The sequence below is a fragment of the Falco naumanni genome, chromosome 17 (genome assembly GCF_017639655.2).
Source record: "Falco naumanni isolate bFalNau1 chromosome 17, bFalNau1.pat, whole genome shotgun sequence".
Lineage (NCBI taxonomy): Eukaryota > Metazoa > Chordata > Aves > Falconiformes > Falconidae > Falco > Falco naumanni.
The window spans coordinates 5096915-5115402 of record NC_054070.1 but is presented as its reverse complement, the minus strand read 5'-3'; the positions used below and the strand labels follow the sequence as shown (position 1 = coordinate 5115402).

At 44.3% G+C, this 18488-nt stretch overlaps 2 protein-coding genes across 20 annotated transcripts in view; one reads left to right on the top strand and one right to left on the bottom strand.

Annotated features, from left to right (window-relative positions):
* Nucleotides 1-6525, top strand: part of MAGI3 (membrane associated guanylate kinase, WW and PDZ domain containing 3) — a 73605-nt gene extending 67080 nt beyond the window's left edge. For 3 of the 5 annotated variants that reach the window (XM_040616540.1, XM_040616539.1, XM_040616541.1), the window contains exons 20-21: nt 1016-1154; nt 3363-6525. In XM_040616540.1, coding sequence (XP_040472474.1) covers nt 1016-1154; nt 3363-4462 — 1239 coding nt within the window. In that variant the 3' untranslated portion in view covers nt 4463-6525. The other 2 variants (XM_040616542.1, XM_040616543.1) reach the window with 2 other exon arrangements.
* A 215-nt stretch (nt 6526-6740) lies between these two features.
* Nucleotides 6741-18488, bottom strand: part of PHTF1 (putative homeodomain transcription factor 1) — a 30913-nt gene continuing 19165 nt past the window's right edge. For 2 of the 15 annotated variants that reach the window (XM_040616544.1, XM_040616556.1), the window contains exons 7-22: nt 18156-18212; nt 17996-18065; nt 17342-17500; nt 16941-17100; nt 16035-16157; nt 15048-15207; nt 13866-14039; nt 13708-13785; nt 12713-12922; nt 12202-12330; nt 11503-11775; nt 10675-10806; nt 10398-10484; nt 9195-9350; nt 8697-8792; nt 6741-8025 (exon numbers count right to left, since the gene is read on the bottom strand). In XM_040616544.1, the coding sequence (XP_040472478.1) occupies nt 7810-8025; nt 8697-8792; nt 9195-9350; nt 10398-10484; nt 10675-10806; nt 11503-11775; nt 12202-12330; nt 12713-12922; nt 13708-13785; nt 13866-14039; nt 15048-15207; nt 16035-16157; nt 16941-17100; nt 17342-17500; nt 17996-18065; nt 18156-18212 (2280 nt within the window). In that variant the 3' untranslated portion in view covers nt 6741-7809. Of the gene's footprint in view, nt 8592-8668; nt 8793-9194; nt 9351-10397; nt 10485-10674; nt 10807-11502; nt 11776-12201; nt 12331-12712; nt 12923-13707; nt 13786-13865; nt 14040-15047; nt 15208-16034; nt 16158-16940; nt 17101-17341; nt 17501-17995; nt 18066-18155; nt 18213-18276; nt 18475-18488 lie in introns of those variants that run through there. The other 13 variants (XM_040616557.1, XM_040616546.1, XM_040616558.1 and 10 more) reach the window with 13 other exon arrangements.

The following is an 18488-nucleotide window of genomic DNA, read 5'->3' as shown; positions in this document are numbered from 1 at the left end:
GGCTGTGGAGGAGCAGAGCCGTGAGCGCTGTGCCGTGTGTCCCCAGCAGCCCAGCACACGAGGCTACTCTCACCCAGCATGAGGTTGGTTCACAATTTTCATGTCATTTAGTTTCTCCTCCTTCAGCTGCAAAATGGTGTCATTTTCTGACTGTACTTTTGAAACGGTGACAATGAATTTCTCACCCGGTTAATGGCAGCTGAGCATGATGGGGGGGGCACGTCGTGCAGCGTGGCGCATCCTGTCCTGTGCGATGAGTACCCAGCCGGTGACCTCCTCTGGCAGAGACGGTTGGTTTAACAGAGCCCAGACCGTTCCTTTCAGCCGCTGGTTTTGTGCGCTAGTGACATCCCTTGGCTGAGCCTTGTACTGCGAAACAGGTTTCATGACCCCGTCTGCGGGGGTGCGATTCCAACCCCTTTCCAGCAGCCTGCAAAGTCCGTGTGAACTGTCATTACCTGCCCAATACCTCTGCTAGTTGCTAATTGGCCTCGTAGACGTTGGTACTGACAACTGCATAGTGACGGTCCCTCCTACCTGGAAGAAAAAAGCCCATTTCCCTACATAAAGCCTGTTCTGCCATGGCAGCACTTGGCTCCTCGTTAAATGCAGAGAAGTTGCTGTTACCTGGCCAGTGTGATTTTTAAACAGGCACACGGTGCCAGGTTTGACGTAGTTCATCCACCGGCTCCCTCCATATAATGGTCCAGAATGAAAATACCTTGAAGCACGGTCTCATCGCTTGTAAATAAATGGAAAGATAGGTTGAAGTAACCTGAGATCTTTTATTGAGCTGCCTGAACAGAAGACCTGCATGAAGAGCTCTGAGCTGGCGGAGTGTTGTGTGGTGTCATGTTGATCAGCAGCCATGGAATCGTGTTGCTATTGCTGAGTGGATTTTAGCATGAGAGGAAAAATATAAGCATCTGCCTCTGTTTTTTCCTTTCTAAATTAAAAATTGGTTTACAGTGTCGGAGACACATGACAACTAACCTGGTTGCTCTTTTCTTGTCAGGTTGGTGACCAAATTGTTGAAATTAATGGAGAACCCACCCAAGGAATCACTCACACACGAGCCATTGAGCTGATTCAGGCTGGAGGGAATAAAGTTTTGCTGCTGCTGAGACCAGGGACTGGCCTGATACCAGATCACAGTACGTCATCTCAAGTGCTGTCTCATTTTGAGGACCCAAGGCGGTAGAGTACTGTCTGATAAGGAAACTTTGGTGTTTGCTCACTGAAATAGTTAGCAGTTTCCTTTCTGACAGCTGTGCAGGTGTTCATATTTACTTTAAAATAAAAGGAATATTTTGAGTAAAAATAATGTATGACAAGTACCTAGGAATACTACACAGTGTGAAATTACTGCGTATTTGCAATTGTAGTAAGTTTCTCAGCTCTGTCCAAGCTAATCAAGTTTTCCTGTACAAATGTGATAATTAACAGATTGCCTTTTAATTTAAATTAAAATCCTTTAAGATACAGTAATCAGTTCAAAATGCCTATATTGTTAAGAATATTATTCCTGTACTGGTTTTAGCCTTCTAAATTACAGAATGCATTGTTTTTCAAAGCCAAAACTTCAGAAAGCAGGGAGAGAGACAGCTTTGCTCTCAGAATGGAGTGAGTTTGTTTAAAGGTGCAACTTCTGCATCCACAACAGGAAAGCACAAACTGGGGGGGGGGGGGGGGGGGGGGGCGGGGGGGAGAAGGACGGACAAAAAAGCAAATGCTTGCAGAATCTCTGAGTTCCACTACAGAGCATGGAACTGATGATTTTGAGTCTGACTTAGGAAATGGTCAGAATCTACAAATCAAAAAGTCTTGAGGTTGTGGTAGTATTCTAAAGCAAAGAACACTTTCTCTCTGAGTTGTTCTGTGTTCTCTCTTTTAACTGTTGATGCTGACACCAAGATTAAACTTCTTAAATTGTAGGGTCACTTTTTCTGATTAAGAGCTTTTCAGTAACAGTAACCAACCATGAGTTCATACTTTGAAAATTTTAAAACACACAGTTTGAACTACAACATAGTGTTGGGTTCAGTCATTTACAAGCAGCAACTGGCATCCACTCAAGGGATAAAATCTGCTCAGAACTTTCTCCATTTCTTTCCTCCAGAGAGCTAGAAGATGGCCCTGAACATCTTACTGTTCCAACCTGCACAGCACAGTAAAATCAGTGAATTAGCACATGGCATAGAAACAGCCCACCTGTGATCTGCGAGGTCTGTTCTGTGCTGTCTTGCTAGATTCCTGGCTGGCTGGGTTTCTCTCTCACACTGAATTACCTTGTCATTAAGGGTGAAAGTTAAATATAGTCTTTGTGATCTGAGGAGCTTCTGTTAAGGCCCTCTTTAACACCAGCCTTTACAAGCTACAGGAGGGGGAAGCAGTGTGAGGGCACCTCCAGCTCTCTCCTTACTAACAGCAATTTAAGCTTCATATAATTGCAGCAGTGATAAATAGCATTTATTCTGCACCACAAGGGCTGCACAGTAGTTATCTGGAATCACTCCTGGCCCTCTGGCTCACAGAAATCTCCTGAGTCTGAGGTAGAAACACAGAATCGTAGAAGAGTCTGAAGAAACCTCCAGAGACCATCTGGTCCAGCCCTCTGTCCAAACTGGGGCCTGAGATTAGGTTAAGCAACTTAGATTAGATGGCAGCAGCGGAGAGGGGAAGGATTTTGTTGCCTCTTGTCTTGCTGTTAATCATACATTTCTGATTGAAATCTTGCTTGCTGTACTCTGTGATTTTGGTATGTAGTTCTGGGCTTTTTCTCTTCCTCCTTCAGGTTTGGCTCCTTCCAGTCTGTGTCCCTACGTGAAACCTGAGCAACATTAAGGGCTTTCAGTGCTTTTCTTGGTTTTTCCTTAAAGACTTGGTAAATCTGCATGTCTTGTGTTTCATCTCTTCCTATTATTAAAGTGCAAAGCTATGAATAACCTCAGCTTTTCACTGTTTTCAGTTTTCTTTTAGCATAGCCGTTTCAATTCATTGGTTTTCTTGTATTAAACAATGTAGGTCAGGGACTTCCCATTTTGCAATTTTGCTGTGTAGGTTCTAAAGCTGTGCTGATACAAGACGGTGTCAGTCCCGCAGAGATCATGCCAGCACTCTAAGCACAAGTGTTTTTCCAAGATCACATCCTTGTGGTGGTTGTAGGTTGTGGAACAATGCAATATAGAAAACTGACCCGATCAGACTTTTAAGAGTATGCCACTACATAATCTTTTTTAAATTGAAGATTTCATATAACATCATGGAACCTTAGTAGTATGCACACTCCTATAACACTTAGTGATTTTTTTATTTTATTTTATTTTAGTAATTTAGTCAAATCTCTCAATGTTCGCTTCCAGGTGATTGGGATAGTTATAATCCATCTTCGTCAAATGTAATATATGAAGAACAGTCACCATTATCTTCATCTTCGCATCCTGCTTCCCCATCTGAAGTGTGTTATTTACCAGTACCAGGAGAAGCTTTAACCAGAGTTCAGCTGTCTGAGAAACTGGAACAAGCAAAGAACACTGTGCCTGAAAAGAGAAGCACTTTAACTGAAAACCAGTTTGAGATGAAGCCTCAGTCTTCTCCCCAGAGAACAGAGAACAGATGGGAATGTCCCTCCAATCCTGGGTTTGAAATCACAAGAGGTAGCTTGGAAGCAGAGACTAGAGGAGACAGATCTGCAAGTCCAGAAAAGTTACGGGCTGCTGAGGGACACGCTCACAGAGGATTCCACAGCCCCAGAAAAGGGGATCCTGAAAAAGCCTATGGCAATCTCTCACACAAATCTGACAGTTCCAGAAAGAGTGAGAGTAAAACCACAGAAATAGGGATGAACAATAGTAACAAAAAAGAGTATCCCAGTGGAAGTCGGGGAAGGTCTGCCAGTCCCCAAAAGCATCTCGGTAAGCAAGGAAACACAGAAACAGTAGGCAGGTTACAAGAATATCAAGACAGAACAACTGGTGGTGACAAGATGCCTGTTGAGCAATTGAAAGGTGGAAATGGTAAAACAGGAGTCGCCAGGAGAGACACGAAGCAGAAAACAACTGGAAAGACAGATGGGTGGTCTCCAGAGCGACGAGATGCAGCATTTGGCGAGAATATATTCCCATTCAGTGACTCTAGGAGAAATGCATTTGAGGATGAAAAAATAAGGAAGTCAAGCTCTGGAGAGCCAAGTTCCAGCAGATTCAAAACTTCCAGTCTTTCCAATATTCCACTGCTTTCCATGGAGAAACAAAGGCGGCCAGAAACACAGGAGACTGTTACGCTGAACAGACAACACGGGGAGAGACACGTGGAGCTGCCTGATGAAACCAAAGATGATGGAATTTCCAAATCTGAGAACAGTTCTCCAGTCAAGAAGACGCCGATAACTCCTGGACCTTGGAGGGTACCAAGCGCATGTAAAGTCACCCAAGCAGCAGGTGTGGCTGAAAAACGGGTTTGACTGATGCTTTTTTTTAGAACATGTTTTAATCGAGTTTCTAATAATGGTCATTTAAAAGCATTGTTTCTTTTCACAAAATTGTCAATTTTTTCAGAAACTGGTTAGAGGGTGGAAAGTATTTGATTCGTTCTTAAATTATCTAAGCTGCATGAAGGACCTTTTGGATCGCTTAAATGAAACTCCTCCATAAGCTGCTGTCCCCTTGCCCTTTCGAAGGCGGTGTTCTGCTGCTCTCAACGTTGCACTGCTACGGCTTTCTCAGATAGTATTGTGAGTTCCTGAACAAAATTATTTAATGCCTATATTGCCAATGTGATCATGACTCACTTCTTGTTCTTGTGCCAAGTTATCTACTGTATCTGGTCAATCTGATCCTTGTATGTATTCCAGTCACAGAAGAGGCAAGGTTTTGTTTGAAATGGGTATTTTCTCAAGAGCATGTTGCATGTTTACATAGGAAATATGCATGTTCTTACTGGTTCAGTAAGAAGATGGATGAGTTGGTTCTATCAATTCTAGGGCAGCAAATGAGCCACTGATGCTGTTCAATTGATGTTTTTCTTAAATTTTTATACCTAATATAAAACCGTGTAGATAAAAATTATATTTGACATAATCGATGTTTTGTAATTTTGCTTTTTATGAACACAGCAAAATTGCTTTATTTTCTTGATTCATAAAGATGCTTATAACAACTGCTCACAAACATCTGTCCAAAAAAATTCCAGGTTCTGTTAAATAACATAATTCCTTTTGGTTTCAGTGTGGCGCTGTGTCATCCTTAGCATTCTTTGTAAATGTAATCAATGAGTGCACGTTTATTTTCAGCCTCATTGTGGTGCTGTAGACTGAAGTCCCATCTTTAATTATTTAATGGTAGTTAATTAGGAATTGGATTTTTTCCCTCTGTGGAGAGAACAACTGATCTTTAGGACAGAACCAGCCACCGTAGCTGCTTCTTAAATGAAGCTCTTGCCTGTGTACGTCAGAAGTCTCCTGTATTTTACTTTGAATGTGTGGTCTGTTCCAAGAGTGCTAAACAGGATGATTTACGGGGTACATGAAACTTAATATCTGTCATCTGGGCTAGAATACATATTTTAAAAAGAGAAATGTTGCCACTAGAATCTACTGACACATCAGTCTGTAAGAACAACAGACTGCATAAATTGAAGGGTTTTATTTTATTTGTAGTTTGAGTGATGATTTCCTGACATGGTAGGTTTTTAATGACTGCAGAAGAGTGGTAAAAGGAGCCCATTGGTCCAGTTTGCAGAAGGAGGAAGAAGTGTAAAAGGTCAAATTTACTTACTTGGGATAAAATTCAAACTCAACACAATTTGCTGTTTGAAAAGGAGTGTGTGACTATCTTGTTTTGGCTTTGAAACATTTTGTGTTTTTAAAGCTCCGTGAAGCACGGTGCATCAGTTCCGAGTTGACTCCTTCAGCCGTTCCGATGACTCCTCAAACAGCTTTTTTAACAAAGACTTGGAAAATCAAATGGGCTTTAAAGCAGACCTGAATGGTGCTCTGCTGCTTGGCATTGGATGATCTGTTGAGATTTGCTGTGTAGCATAATACATAAAAATACTCCGTGTTGTGGAGTATGACTGTGAAAATATTTAATACTTTGAAGTAGCCTATGTAGATATTAACCATGTATTCTTAACAAGAGATGCCGTTTTATGTTGAGTTGTATGCACTTGCCCTAACCACTGAATACAGTAACAAATTCAGACGTTTAATACAAAGACAAATTAGCACCACTGAAATTATGTCCCTGTCATCAACCACCCCTATATTTTTTCTGTATGTTAATGTGACCTGATTTAGTGTCTTACCCGTGTGTGATTTCTCCTTCCATAGAACTTGTATCTGTACTTACTGTATCGGATGACTTAGCAACGTGGCCTTGGAATGCTAAGCAATGTATGGATGTACTGGGTGTAAATGTTTATATATTGTACAGCACCTTTATACATACTTCTGAGGTTCTGACTAGAGAGACCTGTAAATCGCTCATTATTTTTTATATAGATATTAAAGAGAAACTCCAGTTCATGGCCTGTTGGTTCTGCACTGTATAAAATAGATTCTTTGTTGACTCTCGGTGATACTTTAAACAGCTAAATCTATGACCCAGGTTTTCCCCACAAACATAATACTCTTCTGGAAAACAAATGCAATTTATTATTAGAAGTTTCCTTGACTCCCTGTTCTAATAACAAATGTTCAACAAAGGTATTCTAAAAATCATCAAGTCGTGTAGAAACAGTTGTTAACGATGAAATACTTGTACTGTAGGTTTATTTGTACATTTTGATATATAAAATTGTCATCTCCTTTTACATCTTACAACTTTTCCTTGTACAGAAAATAGCTGTAAACAATTTGCTACCAAAATTCTTACGCCATCTTACCCCTTATGTGAAAGAATGAAACTATAAAAAGACATTCCTCAGTCCTTGCTTTTTTCGTTATTAATAAATAGAAGATAGTAGAGTCAGTGAAGGAAAATGTAAGTTTAACAGATGTCTTTAAAACATTTTGTTTCTCTCCTGTGCCCTTTTCTATGCATTCATTACTTTTGGCTGAGGAAGGGGAAGCCTTTGCCACATCTCTTGCACTGGGCAGATTTCTTCCTCGGCTCCTCGCTGCGAGGCTCTGCCGTGGTGTGGAGCTGCAGCAGCTGCTCACACCACTGAGCAAAGCCAGCTGTCCAAAAAGATGCATCCTAAGAAGATGACGCCCCTGGGCCAGCTACTCATATTTGGCCCCATGAACTCTGTGTGTGCATGCCATGGGATAACTTCGCTGACTGCTTAGACCAGTTTATTCTGGATGTTGTAGAACAGTAAAGCAGAGGGAGAACTTTTGATATGTACACTGAGAATCTGTTTTAAAAATCATGATCACAGATTTCCGTAGTTTGAGAGCACCTCTGCTTTTTGCCCAAGCTACTGGTTCTCTTCACCGGTCCTTCTGGTGGAGAGGGCTGAGTGTTCGTTCGGTCAGTTCACGGTTTAATTTTCCATAACTGAAAAGAGATGCTGAGCGTGAGTACGGGTGTGAACGCCACGGGGCCAAAAGCTTTTCACCTACAGGGGAGAGCGGGGGGGTCTGCTTTGTCCCTCCTGTGCTGAGGGCTCGGCTCAGCGAGCTCCCGTTTAAGGGGGAGCCACAGGAGGACCGTGTCCTCAGGCTGAAGGGAAAAACCCAGGACTCTGACTAACGGCTTGAAGTGGGCACTGAAGTCCTCAGCGGGGCTGAAATTTGTCAGCCCCATCCTTCCCCACCACAACTGGCCCAGGGAGAGGGAGAGGAGCCTCATGGAGAGGGAGCCCAGTTCAAACCTTTCTGCTTGGTGGGAGGAATTGGGCAATGGTACAAAAGTGACCCCTACAAGATGTTCCGTGAGTGATGGGAGTTATACTTACTCTGATATTGAATCCTAGAAGATCACTTACAACACCTGAGACAGCAGAGAGTATTACAACACGTGTTATATTGTAGATTAATGGATTCATGGTCAGTCCATACAGCCTAAATGGAGTATCTAACTCCTGCAGTGGAAAGGAAGGGGAGGTAGAGTCCATTAGGGTTCATCCATACCAGAAGCAATTAATCCTCCGACTTTCAGCTTAATACTGGCTCTCTGGCAGACCTTGCTAACCGTGCACTGCCTCAGCATCCTTTCTTACAGGTACATACAGGAATTCCCACTTTGTACTTCAGGCCTCCCAGCTCAGCCGTGTTTTCTAACAGCCGTGCTGCATCTCAGAAGTCTCCTTTGTAGCAACACCAGCTGCGTAACAAGAGCTTGATACGACAGGCTGCTGAATGTGCCGAGGCTCATTTATGTCACTCAGACTATGCTCTTTCTTTTCCAAATACCAAATGCTTTGCTACTTTCAACAAGCTTCAACATTGAAGCTGCTGAAGGAAAAGGAGATTTAAGCAGTAGGGAGCTGTGCTGTGTTCACACCAGCCTCTCACTTACCTAAATCACAATAAGCTGCTACTAATCACATGTTTGCAGCACTAATTAACCACATTGGTCTTGTGTTGCTTGATCTTATGCCATAGCTGTGGAAAGACAGAGAAACTCCCTTTGTGAGAACTGACTTACCTAACAGAGAGAAGAGAAACGGGAAGAGCAAAACCACAGTCATTGTCATTAGTCATTGCTTCCATAAAATTTAGTACCTGTTTGTTTTTAGGGGGAGTAGTTTACCTTCAGTAGCTTTGTAGATAGTTTCAGAACGTTGTTTACAAGAGAGAGCTGCTCTTTCTTATTTGGCTTCTTCTCCATCTTTAGGTATAAGTTTATCTGCGACAGAGGGACATTACAGATCAGGTGTTGATACTCCAGCACTAGCCCCCAGCTAATTTCTAAGAGAAATTAAGAGTCATTTTTCTGTTTACCGTCACTCCTAGAGAAGTGGTTCATCCACTGACAGAATTTAGCAGTGATAACTGTTCTTTTTCTGATTGACATGGTTAACACAAACACGTTAACCCAGAGATAAAAATAGTCTAGAATTTTAAAATTTGAATCTGTCCAAATGTTTAAGAGCTCATCCCTCCCCAGGTGTGCAGTGTTTTATTGCCTTCTGTCCAGCACAAGGGTTGATTTCTAAATTTTAAAATTTGATCACAGTATTTTTTAAGCTGGTTTGAAATGCAATAATTATATCCAAAGCAAAAGGGAGAACAAGCTAAATTAAGATACCTGCTCAGTGAGCAAGATTGAAATATTACTGTATTTCTTGTTGGTTTCAGAGCCCAAAGATGCCAGACGTAGTAAGAAGAGAAGAAGTGCTGCCTCCCAGATTAGGAACTCCCAGTTGTAAGCTGCATTCAGAAATGTTTTGTGACCCTTAAGAACCTGTATTGGGGGGGGGGGGGGGAAAGGTCAGTAGTGAGTAACATGCCTGTTCTTGGGAAAAGTGCAAAAGCATTGCCCTTACTGCTCCGCAGACATCCGTGCTCTCTGGCTGCTGACAGTTCTTCCCTTGAAGTGTAATTCATTCATGTCACTGGGTTAAAGCAAAAGGTCTTGTTTCTAACCTGGCTTTAGCTTGTAATTTGGTTTTTTTCTTTCTGCTTAGAAGAGGATGCTTGTTCTTGCTCTTTCCTCCCTCCAGTTAACAGTCAATGAAATGGCAATGCCTTTCCTCTCATGGGTGCTCGTCCCACTGGCAGCCTCAGACCACCTAGGGCGGGCTAAGCTGGTTCTGCCTTTCCCAGTATGTGCTCGCCGAGTCTAATGCAGCAGGACTGGGATTGTCATCGCTTTCCCCAGAAACCCGCAGCACACAGCAGCAGTCACAGTGGCAAGAGTTAGTATCTACTAATCTTTTTTGTTTGTTTGTTTACTAATAAAATTTACTAATCTAATTTGCTACCACAACTGCACCCGCATGGTCTCAAGAACTTCCCGAAATACTGTAATTAATCTCTTGCCAAAACCAAAGAAACCCAAGGGAACAGCCCCAGCATTTACACTGCTTACTGAAACACAAGGTTTAAAAGGTGTAACTAATAGTTACTGACATGCTTTGCCACAACAGTGGCTAGAGAGGATGCTGCAGTTGGCCCCCTTAAATATAATGTCCTGTGAACCTCTGAGGTACTTGGGCAGACAGCCCTGTCCTTTCTGCACAAAAGCCTATGTCCTGAAATTTTCCTAATGATTACAAAAGCTCAGACTTTCCTCTGCATACATAAGAGAATTAATATCTATTACCAACTAAACATTACAAAGCTTTTAAAAAATGCAAAACATTCCATATTACTTTGAAGACAGACGGCTACAGTTCAAGCACTTCATAGGCTGGCAAAAGAAAAGCCTCCAGCACTTTGAGAGTTTTCCCCCTACTTCTTAAAAAAAAAACAACAAACAAAACACCAAACACACACGTTAAAATCTCACCTGGGCACAGCATATAAAAGCAATTGAAAGAGCCAGTAAAAAGATTGATGATACGACAACGTCCACCGATCGCTGGGGGCCTCGCCTCTGCAGAAACAAAGACACTGAGTCAGGTCTGAGGCGGGAGGCAGAGCTGTCCAGGCCCATCACGAACAGCTGCAGCTGTTGAACGGTTCGGGCAGCGCTGTCCAAGTGCTGGAAGGCAGAGAGGTCAAGGACACGCACCTAGAGACGGGGCTACTCCCCTGCAATGATCACATCTCGGGTCAGCACTCACCTTCAGGTAGGAACGAAGGGATAACCAGATCTTAATGTTTTCTACCTTCTTGAGTCTAAAGTGAGGAATTTCGTATTTCCTGGCTTTCCGAGCAGATGTAATGTGACTAAAAAGCTTGGCAAACAAAAACCTCTGTGAATTAAAAACAGAAATACGCATACACAAATTAGTCTACAACAAAAAAATATCGCTGCGTGGTAACTGGCAGAAGAGGTCAGCCTTGCGGCATGCTGCAAAAGCCAACGGGGGGGACCCTGGTGCCCAGCCTCCCAAGCAAGTAACTACAGTCACCTTGTGTATGGCAGAGGGAGAACTGCTGTTGCTGCGACGCAAGATTAACCACAGAGCTCTCACTGAAACAGAAAGTAACACCAGCCTGCCTGCCACTCAGCACTTACAGCCACTTTGACAAAGCTACTGTCCACAGTTGTGAGAGGGCTGAGGGTGATGCAGCCGCCCAGCTAATGCTCCATCCTAGAACAGGCCAGCTAAGCTGGCTGCTTCTTCCCAAAGAGCTCTATGCTGAAGCGTTCACGTCCATGCGGAGTGCCATTTCAACACGTTTAAAAGGTTGGGTTTCCCTTGGGGCCAGGCTAAGCAGGGGGAGCGCAGGGGTCAGGAAGGCTACTGACAGGTTTAAGTTCGTGACTGATGAACAGGAGTCTTACCGGAATCCCCCACCTAAACTTCTGGGGCCTCTTAGCAGCTTTGACCCTTCAGCCTGCTGAAACATGCTTGTCTTGCCAGCGTCTTCTGTGATGGGCAGCATGGTCTTGGTACAATGCCTGCCCTGGGGCTCAGGAAAGGCAACAGTCCATTTAAACCTACCTGTTTGTATGTTCTCTCAGCGACACACATCATGAAGAAAAACATCCAAGTTAAGCAAAGTCTTTCAAGGAAGTTGATCGCAGACAGAACAATAACAGGGATGCTAGCAGGTGCTCCACAGAAGATGTGCAGAAGCTCCTTTAGAGAGATGGAGCACAGCTGCTCCAGGTTATCTGTGCGGAAGAGTCTGTAGAGGAATGGTAGGAACGCTAATCCAATGGTGATGACGTTTCCCAGCATTTGATACCCCGCTCCTTGCTGGTAGGCGTTAACCTGGCAAGCAGGAACAAAAGTAGGCTGATTACCCAGGGTTTTGCATCAAGGAAAAGGCATGCTGCTGTGGCAGCATTAAGTCAATCAAGCATTCCATTCCCCTTCCCTTCAAAGGGCATGACCTAAAATAGTTCCACCCACTTCAGTCCAAAACGAACAACAATCAATCAGTCAATAAATAATAAAACCACCACCTTCAGCACACTGCAGCTGACAATGATCAGCACTCGCCAGTCTCAACAGGACTTCCTCAATTTTGGTTTATGCAATTTTGAAGTAAGAACATTTGGGACAGCTGTGTTTACCATTGAAGAGGGACCACTTTTATACTGCACTTTATATCTGCACGTATTGCTACTTTCAGGTTTTTTGGTGGTTGCTTTTTAAAGCATGAGGGAAGGTTGCAATGCCTTACAGCCCTCTTACCCTGCTCATGATAATCCCACTGATCTCCAGCACAGACATGTCCACCTTCTTACAGTCATTCCCTTCCCAGATCAGCGCGCTCACTTTTGCAGATGCTGGACTTGTGTTCTGCAGCCAAAACAAATGGTTCTATAAAAGAGAAAAGAATGCAAAAGACGTATAATCGCTTTCTGTCCTGCTATTAAATAATGCTTTTCCCTAGAAAACATTTAGATTGAGAGGGGGTTCCAACTCTGGGTTTGGGTGAAATGCTTTGTGTTGGGATTAGCAGCGCTCCAGATAATACTGGCAGGAAGGAGGGAGCTGATAGTTGATACTACTTAGATCATTCCAGACTTCCGTGTGATTAGCACAGCTGACAGAATGGGCTCATCCAGCAGTAGGTTCCTCACATTATACCAACACCACTCAGATGTGTCTTCCATAATATTTGGGCAGATGGGGAAAAGGCGGGGGGGGTTGTGTGGAATCTTTCATTGTATTCCCAGCTCCTGGATACAAATCAACAAACCTGCTGGAAAACATCTTCCTTCACATCCCGCCTGGTGCCTCTCACAGTCATTTCCTCACTGTCGCTGGTGCAGGACGAGCGACATTCTGGCCCGTGAAGCAGATCGTCCCAAAGCATGTCTTCTGTCTCAGAGTCGTGGCGAGTGCTTTCCGAGTCTCCCCGGCTCACACTGCAGCTCCGGGATCCCACGCTAATGCAGGACCTCACGTCCTTTGAAGAAGAGCAAGATTTATATAGCACAGCCCCGTGCACCGATGTGCAGAAACACCTCCTCCTCCTACCAGCAATCAGCTACCTCGGCTTCCCGGGGCAGCTGAGCACTCCCATCACACCCACCGGGTCCCAGGTGTGACAGACACTATTGCTCCGTGACCGTTTCTGCAACCAGCTTTTCTACACAGGAAGTCACACAGCATCAGCTCTCCACCTCAGTTCCAAACTTTATGACACAAAAATTGACTTATTCATTCTAATGCAAAAGTTTCCTGGCTTTTGCATCATCTCTTAAGATTTCATTTCTATTTTGTATTTATTTATAGATTTTTGTATTTATAATTTGACATTCATGTATTTTATTTCTACTTTATTTTCAGGTGGATGGAGTGGCAGGGGGTGAGATAATGAAGTGAATGAGTATATATCACAGAACAGATTTATTTATTTATTTTTAAATCAAAATTTATTAGCACAAAAGTTACAATACAGTGCTGCCCCCCCAAACCACAAGAGCAATTGCAGCAATTCAACATGAGCAATTAGAGGCAGCTTGGGCCATACTGCACTGCCGACAGAGTGGTTTTGTTTGATTTGTTTCTGTTAAACAGAGTAGTATACTCACAATTGTGAACAAAGTTTACAAAGCTGCAAAGCAGCAGGAAAGGAGGCCACACCTTACACCTGAATTTAATACCCCATTTAATCACGGTCTGTGCTGAAGGGAAGAAAGTCCCTGCTCTGGCCAGGCTCAGGAAAATCTCTGGAACTTATGACCATACCTGACTATACAATGTGGATTCTAGTTCAGATTCCACGACACTATCAGAGTCTCTGGCACCTTTCAGGGCTTGCTTCACCTGCCAAAACCAAAGGAAAACCAGCTTGTTATCCATAGCAAAAGACTGTGTGGAAAATGGCATAAATTCAACATGAGTACCTGTGAGACAGCCTGGTTCAGAGAAACAAGAGGCCTCTTTTTCTTCTCTTCATAGCTATTGTCACTGGAGGCCACTTCTATGTTCTGGAATAACAAGACCTTTTGTGCCACCGCTTCAGCATCCTCCTCACTGGAAAGCTCGTCAGAGACACCACCCCTGCTGGTGCAGTCGTCCTAGAAATACAGCAGTCAAAGTAAGACTAAGGCACTGATAAAGGACCAGCCTATGAGCTGCATCAAACCAAAGGCCCAAAGCCAGTGCTGCCACTACGCTGGTACGCACAGTGATCTCTCATCAGTTGCAAAAGCCAGCAGACGATGACCCCCACAGAACATGCAGAAACAGAATCCAACAGCATCACAGATACACCACAAATTTAAACTCGTTAACCCCCCTCTTGCCTTGCCACAGAGGTAACAAGAGGGAACCTCGGGTGGGGTGGAGTCAGATTTGGGGCAACGCAGGGAAGAGGAAAAGGCAGCAGCAGCTCTTGGCTATGTCTTGCCAGCAACCTTAAGCCCGGGAGAACAGATGCATCTATAAGCTGGTGGCTAGCAGACCTGAAATCGTGAGATGACACCCAGCTCTGTGCCTCTCCAAATGCCTAGAGGCAGAGGCGTTGGGATGGTGGAGTACTACAATGTTCCGCACAGATTCTCATTTAAGTTCTTCATGTGGGAGTTAGCACCTTACCAACCCAGAGGAGCCTCAAAAGTAACTCCACAGAGCTTTCTGGTTTAGAGATTTCAACAGAGGTCACCTCCATCTTTCTCTCTTCCCAAGGGATGTTTCCATCTACTTTCCTGCCTTCCCTCTGAGAGCATATTGCAGGGAACTGTTTGCAAGGCAAATTATTTTACAGAACTGCTCTTGAAAACTGTCATTTTATTTATTTTTAATCATTATTGCAGTCTTCCTTAATATCTTGTGATTAGAAGTCTCTAAATGCACACTTGGGCAAAACAACAAGCCTTTTCCAGGCTTGTCATATCAGCACCCTGTCAGCTGTTCAGCCGAGAACTAGAAAGGGTTTTTACATTTCTGGTGTGCCAGCAAAGATTAGCAGAAGAATGGAGTATCTTGTATTAGATCAAACCATACAGTTAAGTTTCAACAAACTTTTGGGCACATACAGAATACACTGAAATTTGCGACTTCAGATGGATCTTTCCTGCTAGTACCTGATGGCTCTTTTCCCCATCGGAAAGTTTATTTTTCTCTTTGAAGTGCAACAGCCTGTATTCAGATCTGGCGTGTCTGTGTTTAATGCCATTATTCACAGCATTCACACCATTTTCTGTCTCAGTCCCTTTCTCAGCTACCAGCTTTACTCTTCTAATCCTATAAGAGAAAATAAATTGAATGATTTTATGTCAGAGAAAAACTCTTGAAGAAAAACATCATGGTCTCTTTCACTTGCCACACGGGTTCGCCATTAAACAATATAGCTAAAGGAATACGTAATTGTCTTCTGCTGACAGGCTCTTTGTGTCCTGATTCTGTTGAAGAGTCTTGTATCAGCTTCACTCTCACTGGACGGTTCTTTAGTAACTCTAATAGTATGTTAAAACTTCTAAACCAAGAAGGAATATTTTTCTTGTTATTGTTTTGAAATACGTAACAATTCCAAAAAAAAAGCCTTCCTCATCAAGAGAAAGGACCTGTCAGTTGAAAACTCATCAAGAAACTCACCTGAGAAAACAGTAGGAAGACAATGAAATATTATCCCAAACAATCCATCCTCCTTTTCCTTGAGTTACTTTTAGAAAAAGTGAGGTGGTAAAGTGGGATGACTATCCAAGCAACTTAAAATAGAAGGCACAATTGCTTCTGGAAATCAGGCAAAACAGCAATACAATTTGAGCATGCACATTCAAGAAAGGCCACTTATCTGACAAATAAAAATAAGTTCCGCCACTTTCTGCAACTCATTCTAATGCTCAGCTTTAGCTACACCATGAGATATGGTATGATCTCCTAATAAGGATATACTACAAATTCATGAGGAGTCAGCCTCCTACAATACCAAGAGTGGTTTCAGTTCAAAAGAAACTAATTGGTAGACTTGGGGGATGTCAGTGACAGTACACATTCTGTCTTCATTTTCCAGACATCGAATTGTTCACAGTGTCATTACAAATACAACAAACCCAGTGAAGATCACATACCTCCTTCGGAAAAGCATACTAAATAAATTGTTAACAATGGATGCAGATTCAGACTGCTCTTCTTTACTGTTTTTGTCAGAAGACCAACTGTTCCCATCGACACCCACAGATTTGCGTAACTTCCTGATTTTTAAAAAAAGGAGAATTACATTTGCATAGCAAGCTACTTTTAGGTCTTTCCTAAAAGATCTGAATCAGATCTGAACAGCTTTTTAGATGCTATTTTTCTTAAGTCATGCAGACAGAATGCTTATTTACAAACAAAATAAATTTTCTTCGGATTAACCAGAGTTATGCAGGACACCAGTGTATCACTAGTAAAGGATACAACAGACAAAATCCAGGAGAAATCTTTGCTGCAGAAACCTAATAGAGGCAAAACTCTATCCTCATCCACCAACCCCCATTCAAATCTATTCTGTCAGGGTCTAAACTGAGTCAGATGCCTAACAGTCAAATATCTAGTAGGTGGACCGTGACATCTCCCACATGCACAAACAAACTGCCAGCAATGAATCCACCACAGTCATCTCTGTCATCATTTCCCTGTTCTCAACACACATCAGCGACTCCCTGCAGTCAATGCCAAAGCTGGGCACCAGGCTGGTTTGCAAAACCTTGAGGATGCCTTTCCCCGCAGAATGCCCTCCTCTGGACACAAAAAGAAACGATTAAAAAGCTAGAAAGGGAAGGCCCAGCTGGCAACTAAACCAGACCTATCATAGCTTGGTAAATCTGCAGCATCTGTCTGGTTATGAGGGGATCACAAGCAGGGCAGAAAATGCTCATTTTCACAGTTATAGTTAAATAACATAGAAAAATAGAAGAGATTTACCCGTTAACTTCTACCATGAGCAATCCATCATATGCTCTGATGCCAATAAACGAACCTGTTACCCCACTCACCTCCTTCGCCTGCTGAGCCCGTTGTTTCCTGAAGGCTTGTTGATCTGGGTGGACACTATTTGGCAGTGAACAGTTCCCATCAGCAACATTAGGCACATTGGTCCCATGACTTCACTTGCATTCACAACAGGCATCATGAAATACAACACAACTGCTATGACTGGAAAGGAGAAAATTGTATCAAATGCAAAAATGAAAGAGCACTGCCCAATTCTTTGGTCATCACTATTTACTTTTACTCTGTTTTATAATTGCTGCAAATAGTAGTGCCACACATCTTGAAATCTACATTAAGCAGGTTTCAGAGAGGAACCTTATGCTTTATGAAATTACGGATGACAAAACTATGTTATGTTCCTTGCAGAAAAAGGACTGTGGCACAGACTGCTGCCAGCCCTTACCTTGCATAATGTAGAGCACCAGGAGCCACATAAAAATACGCTGGGAAGTGACCTGTATCCACCACTGGCTGAATAATGGAAAAAATACAACTCTGACAATTCCTTTCCGAGTTAGGGATGTCCAAGGAATGTCAGGCTTGGCTTTGGCAAAAGTAGAGCCTTAGAATAAAAGGAAAAACAAACAAGTCACTAATCATGAATTACAAGAATTTGCTCACTTATAGCTTCCTTTTTTGCCAAGACCAAACCCTGCCAGAACGCTGCGGCTCGGGAGGGTGACAGCAGCCCAGCTTCAGGCACTCGTCCAAGCTACGGCACTCGACCAGGCCCTGGGGGAAGCTGCCCCTTGCCTTATCGCAGCACACCGGCTGCTGAGCCCCCCCGAGCCCGCTCGCAGCCACCCCGCGCCCCTCCTGCCGCCGCTATCGGCGTGTCTGCGCTCCCTCCACGCTGAGGGGGGCAAGCACGGGCAGCCGGACCTCCGGTAAGGTCCTGGGCTTCGACAGCGCCCTGAGCCGCTGCCGCCACGAAGCTGCGTGACTCCGGCTGCGGGAGCCGCTTCGCAGCTCCGGAGGGAGCCGGCCGGCCCTTCCCCCGGCGGAAAGCGGCTGCGCGGGGCCGCCGGCCACCGGCATCTCGCCCGGGACTGCTCACCTCGGATTAAGTCCACGTCGATCAGGTCAGGCTGGATGTGACCCTTCTTCTTAGGCTTGTTTTTGAAGCCCTACGGAGCCGAAAACAAAGGCCTGTTAGGCGCCAGGGGAGCCGGACCCAGGCTGCGAGGGCGGCGGGAGCGCCCGGCCGCCGCCGTTACCTTCATCTCTGTCTGCTCGATGGACTTCTCCCATATCTGCTGGTCGTAGGCCCCGATCTGGAAGGAGAGGAGGCTGAGGGCACGGCCGGGCCCGCGGCCGCCCGCGCCGCGCCACACTCACCTTCTTCTGGTACCAGGAAATGGCATCCCTGTCGCGAGAGGCCATGGGGCGCCGCGGGGCACCGGCGAGCTCGGGGCGGCCCGGCCCCGGCCCCGGCCGCTGTTACCCTGGAGACCGCCGCGAGCCCGGTGCTCGACTGGCTCCGCCTGCCCCCGGCCCGCCCCCACCCAGGCAGCACTAGCAGAGCGCCGAGCGCCGCGACTCCAGCGCGG